Consider the following 9,448-nt stretch of genomic DNA (forward strand, 5'->3'; position numbering starts at 1 on the left):
GGAGCCTGGTGTTGCCATCCGGTTTCACCAGTCCTCAGTCAAATCGTCCAACCCATGCTAGCATGGAAAACGGACGTTAAACGATGATGATGATGATGATGATGATGATTCCTAGAAACCCCTAAAACAAGCGAGATAGTCATGGCTGGAATATCTTTGGCCAGAGTTCTGATCAATAAGGATTGACTTGAAGTTAAACAAAGGTATTGCTGAACAGGGTCCAAGAAATATCCTACAATAGAAGTACTGTATCCTAGGCACAGGTGTGGTTGTATGGTAAGATGTTTGCTTCCCAACCACATGGGTCCAGGTTCAGTCCAACTGTATGGCACCTTCGGCAAGTGTCCTCTTCTATAGCCTCTGGTCATCCAAAGCCTTGTGAGTGGATTTGGTAGATAGAAACAAAGAAGCCTGTTGTGTATACATACAGTAATCCCTCACCATATCGTAGTTCACCAATCACACACTCAATACATCACAGATTTTTCTGGTTAATATATGTAGATTTATATCGTGGACTCCTCAGTGTATCTGGGTTTCTGTAGCCGATAAGGATTTATATTTTTTTAGATTTTGTTTCTGTGGGAGGTTACCCATGATAGTCAAGGGATTGCTTTATATATTCATTTATACATATATCTATCTGTGTGTGTGTGTGTGTGTACCTATTTGTCACACACCAGTGCTTGACAACTGGTGTTGGTTTGTTTACATTCCCATAACTTAGCAGTTTGGCAAAGAGACTGATAGAATAAGCACCATGCTTTTACAAAAAAAAAATTAAGTACTGGAGTTGATTCATTCAACTAAAAGCTCTTCAATGTGGTGCCCCGGCATGGTCACAGCCTGAAACAAGTAAGTAAAGATGGAAAGATAAGGGTTGACATGGTATCAATGAAAAAGATCCTAGACACATCCTACAATGGAAACATTGTAACCTAATCTCATTCAACAACATTAAGACACTCAAACGAAATTACAATGTTACAACCACCCTACTTTTGAACAGGACACCTAATTAAAAATACCTCCCAACACTACAAAACCTCGTTAATCCTTTAGTATTTAAACTGGCCTTATCTGGCCAAAATGTTCTGTCTGTTTTATGTTCAAATTTCACACCTGTTGTACAATGTCATTCAAAAACTAAACAATGACATCATCAAAATCTCAAAGCTATGAGATGAGAGACAATTAGTTGAGAAGAATGTGTATAAATAAGCATTACATTTGACAGAGTAATCTGAATGCGAAAGGGTAAAGCCACCACTACCACTCAGCATCTATGATGACCCTTATTAATTACATATTTCTTCTTTAGTACCAGAAAATACTTCAGCTTAGAACAGTTACTAACCTGCAACAAAGCACAAGTGCTTTCACATAAATGTACTGCTCACATATCTGCAGATGGTAATCCTGGCACACAACTATACCTTCTGGACAGCATCCTTAAAGAAAGGCTGGAGGTGAGCATTCCTTGTTGAGCTGTAAAGACTGCCAAAATGGTGATCCTGAACCTAGTTTAACAGTGAGACATATATATATATTTATATATATATGAATGTAACTATATCATCATCATAATTGTTTTAATGTCCTCTCTTCTATGTTTACAGGGGCTAGATGACATTCAGTGAGGCAGATCTTGTATGGACAGATATCCTTCATGTTGCCAACCCTCACCTGTTTCCAAGCATGATAATGTTTCCTCATGGCAAAACATATTTTTACAAAAGATTGGAAATGAATGGCAACTGCTTGTCTCACAATGCTGCTCATTCACAGCTATCATGTCAAGACAAAGGGACATAAACACACACACACACAGAAATGTACATACATATATGCCCTACTGTCACATAACTGGCACCCTTGCTGGTGGAACGTAAAAAGCACCCATTAATTACACTCTTGGAGTTATTGACATTAGGAAGGGCATCCAGCCATAGAAACCATGCCAAAACAGACTGGAACTTGATGCAGTTCTCTGGCTTACCAGTTACAGTCAAATCGTCTAATCCATGCCAGCATGGAAAGCAGATGCTAAACGATGATGATGATTATATACATATATATATATAGGCGCAGGAGTGGCTGTGTGGTAAGTAGCTTGCTTACCAACCACATGGTTCCGAGTTCATTCTCACTGCGTGGCACCTTGGGCAAGTGTCTTCTACTATAGCCTCGGGCCGACCAAAGCCTTGTGAGTGGATTTGGTAGACGGAAACTGAAAGAAGCCCATCGTATATATGTATGTATATATATATATATATATATATATATATGTTTGTGTGTCTGTGTTTGTCCCCCCCAACATCGCTTGACAACCAATGGTGGTGTATTTACATCCCCGTAACTTAGTGGTTCGGTAATAGAAACCGATAGAATAAGTACTAGGCTTACAAGGAATAAGTCCTGGGGTCGATTTGCTCGACTAAAGGCGGTACTCCAGCATGACCGCAGTCAAATGACTGAAACAAGTAAAGAGTATATATATATATATCATCATCATCATCATCAGCGTTTAATGTTTGCCTTCTATTCCGGCATGGGTAGGACAATTTGATTAGAGCCAGCCAGGCTGAAGCCTGCACCAGACTTCAGTAACAGTTTTGGCAGGATTTTTACATGTATGCCCTTCCTAACACCAACCACTCAGCAGAGCGAACTTAGTGCTTTTTATGTAGCACAAGCACAGGCGAGGTCTGTTTTGGCAAGGTTTTTACAGCTGGATGCCCTACCGAACACCAATCATTTTACAGTGTGGACTGGGGGCTTTTAAGTCGCACCTGCACTGACAGGGTCACCAAATACTTGCAGATTGGCTTCTTTCAGTTTCTGTCTACCAAATCCACTTACAAGGCTTTGAAGGTTATTGTAGAAGACACATGCCAAAAGTGCTTTTTATGTGGCACAATCACAGGCGAGGTCTGTTTTGGCAGGGTTTTTACTGCTGGATGCCTTTCCGAACACCAACCACTTCACAATGTGGACTGGGTGCTTTTAAGTGGCACCTGCACTGACAGGGCCACCAAATACTTGCAGATTGGCTTCTTTCAGTTTCTGTCTACCAAATCTAATTACAAGGCTTTGAAGGTTATTGTAGAAGACACATGCCAAAAGTGTCAAACACTGGGACTGAACCCAAAACCTTGTAGTTGGGAAGTGAACTTCTCTTACCACACAGCCATCTCTTTATTTATAACACATGCTGTGTTGCTACTTGAGTAATAATCTGTAGATAATCCTTTCTTCAACTCCATACTGCAATCACCAGTCCACCAAGGCACTGTTCCTTCTCTACCGCATTATCTAAACCACTGCCCCCAAACCCGTCCACTGTCCTCCCTACTTCCTCTTATCTCTGCTATCGTACTGGGACACTAACTTCAATGGGTTAATCAATCACATCAGTCCTAGTATTTAGTTCAACCTGCTGACACATGAATGGTTTTAATCAACGTCAGCATAACTGTGGACACCGGCAGATGCCTGTCTCATGGCTCTATGCACAATCTCCGTCTATGCATTACCATTCACAGGGCATTGGTCAATCCAGAGCTAAGTTGTGAGGCAAAACAGGGATACAAGAACAGTTTTAGCTGGCCAGACCAAAACCTTGTCAATGTATTTGGTAGATGGAAACTGAAAGAAGCCCTCCATGTGTATGTGGAGAGGTGTGGCGGCGCGCGCGATCTGAATGCCTTCGCCTCGAAGGCGATACCGACCCCGAGTGTGTGTGTCCGTGTGTTATGAACGCGGTCGAGTAAGGTCGTAGCGGTGATTCGGAAGCAAGCAAGCGAGAGAGACAGACTGAGCGGTTCGTAGCGAGCAGAGGGCATGCCGACGCTTGGGCGGCGGCGGCTTCCGCCAGCGATATCGACGGATGGATGAGAAGCAGGCCGAGCGATTCGTGGCAGCAAGAGGGAAGCCAGTGTACAATGCTCTTGGGTAAAACACTTCCTCTCATGTTGATCTGCAATTACTTCGACACTTGATGTGTGGCACATTGTGCACCTGTTTGGGCAATGTCACTTCAATGGAGGGAGTGCACACAAACATTTGATCTCTATAGACAAGTCATTCATCCAGGAGTTCCAGAACTGTTTTTCTCAGACTTGAGAGACTATCGTTAATTAATCGAGTGTTGGACCTTACGGAGGCAATGTCTGAGACTTTTGGCATTGTGTCATGCTTCAGAAGACCCATCAAGCCAAGCAAAATCGCAGTCGTGGCAGATACATGGCATGTAAATGCACTCCAGTGTCTCAAATGGCACCCATGTCAGTGGCATGTAAAAGCATCCATTACTCTCTCAGAGTGGTTGGCATTAGGAAGGGCATCCAGGCATAGAAAAGCATGCCAAGTCAGACTGGAGTCTGGTGCAACTTTCTAGCGTGCCAGCCCAGTCAAACCTGCCAACCCATGCCAGCATCTACAACAGACGTTAAATGATGATATGTTTGTGTATGTATGTTTCTCACTCCTTGTCTTGACATTGTATGATTGTTGTGAATGAATGTCATTCATTTCCAATATTCTGTTTGGAAACAGGAAGAGGTTTTGGTCATAGAAAAATCTACTGCAATAAACTCCATCTGGCCAGCTGTAGAAACCTTGCCAGATTAGATTGGAGCCTTGTGCAACCTCCCAGTTTGCCAGTCTTCAGTCAAACCGTCCAACCCATGGCAGCAAGGAAAGCAGATGTTAAACGATGATGATGATGATGATACCCATATAAAAATGGAGAAGTGGGCATTAAGTTAATGAAGAAATGTAAACATAAGCCCATAGAGATGTTATCACTAATTGTGAAAATTGCTTGCTAGTGAAGGCATAACAACATATCTAGGCATCTCTTGGAAGTTATTGTTTAGTCCCAAATCAGCTCTGATTAAGTAGACTCATGATCAAAGACATTCCAGCCAGGACCATACCATCTAATTTAGATGAGTAGTGTATCCAGGATTATATTACTGAATTTGATTTCCTAATCTTTTATAATCATATTAAGGTGTCTTTTGACTGCTCTTTTTGACAAATGCAATGGCAGTTGATCTCCCAACTGAACCAAGAAAATTATATTTCCATTGTTTTGGGGTTTTTTTTTTTTCTAATTGTTGATATTTGTTGGTTGCAACCCCTGACAGAGGTGTCGTTGGTTTTTGGTGATGGGGTTTGAACTCAGATTGCACAGATCCAGAGCAGCTCCTACAAGGTATCCTGTCTGCTGCTATAACAATTCCATAAATCCACCCCTCTGACTGGTACCAACAACAACGAAGGGTTAAGATGACCGCAGCAGGATTTGAACTCAGAACACAGGGATTCCGGACAACTGTTGCAATGCATTCTTCCCATCACTCTAATGACTCTGCCACTTATATTATTCTAAGGCAGCAAGCTAGCAGAATCATTAGCGCGCCAGGCAAAATGCTTATTGGTATTTCATCTGCCACTAAATTCTGAGTTCAAATTTCGCCACGGTCAACTTTGCCATTCATTGCCTGTTGCTACATTCTGAGTTCAAATTCTGTCAAGGTCGACTGCCTTTCATCCTTTGGGATCAATAAATTAAGTTGCAGTTGAGTACTGGGGTTGATGTGAACAACTGTCCACCCACCCCACAAAATATCCTGGCTTTGTATCTGTAGTAGAAAGGATTATTATTGTTGTTATTATTATTCATAGCAGGTGTTATTTTATTTTCAATCCTAAGCTCTCTTCAAAAATACCACAATCTAAATTTTTACCCCTTCACATGTAACATGTTTAAAACTCTTGAAAGTGCGAGTCTCTCTCTTTCACTCTCAGAACAATAGAGACGTCGACATTTGACCCTTCTGTCATCATTCATACTTAAAATTCAGTTGGTCCTCCAAGCTGTCATGCATTGGACTGACTGACAGTACAGCATATTAAAATTTGATGAAAGGAAGAGCATCTGATGGCAAAATAGAAGTCAACCCTTGCACAGAAATAGATGGGACACAGGGACATAGTACAGCACATGCTGCTTGCAACACTACTGTGTCTCACCCTGTATGATTAACCAGTGCTTATCAGAATCTACAGTGCAGTCCTCGGGTATGCAGAGACAATGTTTACCTGCAACTGAAGGTCTGTCAGATGCATAGTTTCTTCCTTGATCCAACTTCTTGAAACTGTTTTATTGTAATATTTTGTTTGCTATGTTTTTCTGTCTTCTATAAAGTAACCAGAACTTGTTTTTTCTCATTTGCTAACTTTCTAAACTTAGATTAACAATTTCTTTCCAAACGTTTTTCTCCTTTACAGGCTTCCCTTGAAGAAATCAATAATGCTTTCCGACGACTCAGCAAAATATACCATCCTGATAAACACCATGGGGATCCAGAGAAAAAAAAAGCTGAAATCATGTTTTCTAAGATCAAGAAAGCCCATGAAGGTAAGCACTGACAATAGATGGAGTTTCTTTACTCTTTTCCATTATGATGGGGCTGTACCTTCAAGAGCTTGGTCAACCATATCAACGCCAGTATTTACTTTATCAATCTGTAATGAGTAAAAGGTGAAGCTGGGATCTAGCATTTCACTGCTGGACCTATCATTTTTCGTTACTTACTGAAGTTGTTCACTCCCTTCTGGAGTAAGGGCCATCAAAGACTTTTTTCTACCATTCTTGACCCTGAGCTGTCTTTTCTGCTTCCCCCTAGTTGGATCCCTGCTTCTTCAGTTCCGCATCATTATCCCATCTCATATGTTCCTTTCAGAATAAGCCTTCCTTTCTCATGTCTTGCTGGTTTTCAATTGTCATTGATGTTTCTGTAACAACAGTGGCTGAGTTCCTTTTGAGTGCTGGGCCTCATGGGGGCTAAGTGACTGAGTTGCTTTCGAGTGCTGGGCCTCACAGAAGCAATGACCAAGACATTTAGCATTATGTCATGCTTGAGAAGAAGATCCATCAAGCCAAGCAAAATCGCAGTCATGGCAAATACCGTTGTCATGCAAATTGGCACTCAGATGGCACCCGTGCCAGTAGCACGTAAAAACACCCATTACACTCTCAGAGTGGTTGGTGTTAGGAACGGCATCCAGTTGTAGAAAACCATGCCAAATCAGACGGCAGTTTGGTGCAGCCTTCTTCCAGTATGCCAGCCCAGTTAAACCGTCCAACCCATGGACAACAGACGTTAAATGGCGATGATAATAATTATTATTAAAGAAAGGTAACAACTTGAGATCTTATTTGCTTACATCCAGAATTTTCTTTTCTGTTTCAAGTTCTGTCAGACAAACACACAAGAACAATATATGATATATACGGTGAAAAAGGACTGGAATGCGGAATGGAGGTATGTACACATCTCTTTTATTTTTTCTTTAATTGTGTCAGTCATTTGACTGTGGCCATGCTGGAGCACCGCCTTTAGTCAAACAAATTGACCCCAGGACTTATTCTTTGTAAGCTGAATACTTATTCTATCAGTTCCTTTTGCTGAACCACTAAGTTACGGGGACATAAACTCACCAACACTGGTTGTCAAGCAAAGGTGCAGGGGACAAACACACAAACATATACATACATGTGTATGTATGTATATATATATATATATATATATATATATAGTTGGAATTTACAAAAAAACAAAAGACGAAGACAGGTGTATAAACAACAAACAGGTATATTAGTTTAACGCTCGGGAAGGTGAGAAAGTCGACGGGTTTCTTTCAGTTTCTGTCTACCAAATCCACTCACAAGTCTTTGGTCAGCCCAAGGCTATAGAAGACACTTGCCCAAGGTGCCACCCAGTGGGACTGAACCCAGAACCATGTGGTTGGTAAGCAAGCTACTTACCACACAGCCACTCCTATCTTTTTCATATATAATAAATCTGTTTATTGTATGTAATAATACTTGTTTAAAACTTTGGCACAAGGCCAGCAATTTCGAGAGTTGGGGTTTACTCATTCTATTCATCTCAAAAGGATGAAAATCAAAATCGACCTTAGTGGAATTTGAACTCAAGACATGTGGCACGTAAAAAGCATCCATTCTCGAAGTGGTTGGTGTCCGGAAGGGCCTCTAGCCGTAGAAACCTTGCCAGGTGGAGCCTGGTGCAACCTTCCGGCTTGCCAGTCCTCAGTCAAACGGTCCAACCCATGCCAGCATGGAAAGCGGACGTTAAACGATGACGATGATGTGCAAGACAACTGGCGTCGATAAAAAATCTACTAAAAATCTTCTGAGGTGGTGGCCACAATCCAATGCCTAAAAATAAAAGAATAACATTCGCATTACACTGGTTATGTCTCTAAACCAATATTTCCAAGGGGGTTGACTCTGCTAGTGGTTGTCCCCCTTGCATCATTTTATTTTGGTTTTCAATCGTCTACTATATTGCGATGTCTGTTGCGTTATGTTATCAGCCGATTATTATTTTATACAATAGCTAGCAAATTACACTTTATGTTTAAGTGTGTGTGTGTGTATATGTATGTCAAAGTACATCTTGAAGAATTGAAAAATTCCGTCTATATTTGATTAACTTGTTGGTATCTTTCCAGCCTTATAATTTAAGGTCTCAGGAGGATAACGCTTTTACCGTTTCTAATTTTTACTTTTTCGTTTTCCGTTTACTGTTTTTTAACCTTCCATGTTTTCTATATGCTTCCTTCTCAATTTTCCGCGTTTCTTCTCTCAATTCAATTCTCAGTTCGTTATGGTATGTGGTTTTTGCCTGATAAATATGTTCGAGGTATTTCTCAACATATGAAACTATTAATAGCACATAAAATCATATATTGTGTCTATTAAATAATATTTTACACACACACACACGAGGGGGTGCTGAAAAGTTCCTGACTTTGGGTAAAAGATAATACAGGGGGATCAGTTAATTATGATTTTACTCAACATATTCTCCTCTCAAATTCACACACTTATTGCAGCAGTCTTTCAGTTTTTCTAAGTTCTGTAAAGAACTCGAAAGATTGAGCTTCCAACCATGCCTTTTGTGACACCCTTAAAGCCAGGAACTTTTCACACACACACCCCCCCCTCATATATATGTATCATCATTTAATATCCATGTTCCATGCTGGCATATATATATATGTGTGTGTATGTGCGGGTGGCACATAAGATGTACCATCCTGAGCGTGACCGTTGCCAGTACCGCCTGACTGGCCTTGTAGGGTTTTCGAGCGAGATCGTTGCCAGTGCCCCTGGACTGGCTCTTGTGCGGGTGGCACATAAAAGACACCATTTCGAGCGTGGCCGTTTTCGTGCAGGTGACACGTAAAAGCACCCACTACACTCTCTGAGTGGTTGGCGTTAGGAAGGGCATCCAGCTGTAGAAACTCTGCCAAATTAGATTGGAGCCTGGTGTAGCCATCCGGCTGCACCAGTCCTCAGTCAAATCGTCCAACCCATGCTAGCATGGAAAGCGGACGTTAAACGATG

The 9,448-nt window shown here is 41.3% G+C and overlaps 1 protein-coding gene across 2 annotated transcripts in view; it reads left to right on the forward strand.

Moving 5' to 3' along the window:
- The window catches only part of LOC106879708 (dnaJ homolog subfamily C member 11), a 66,856-nt gene that overhangs the window by 2,452 nt on the left and 54,956 nt on the right, over positions 1-9,448 (forward strand). For both annotated transcript variants that reach the window (XM_014929380.2, XM_052977006.1), the window contains exons 2-3: positions 6,301-6,430; positions 7,267-7,337. In XM_014929380.2, coding sequence (XP_014784866.1) covers positions 6,301-6,430; positions 7,267-7,337 — 201 coding nt within the window. The remainder of the gene's footprint in view (positions 1-6,300; positions 6,431-7,266; positions 7,338-9,448) is intronic.

This window comes from Octopus bimaculoides, chromosome 26 (assembly GCF_001194135.2).
Source record: "Octopus bimaculoides isolate UCB-OBI-ISO-001 chromosome 26, ASM119413v2, whole genome shotgun sequence".
Lineage (NCBI taxonomy): Eukaryota > Metazoa > Mollusca > Cephalopoda > Octopoda > Octopodidae > Octopus > Octopus bimaculoides.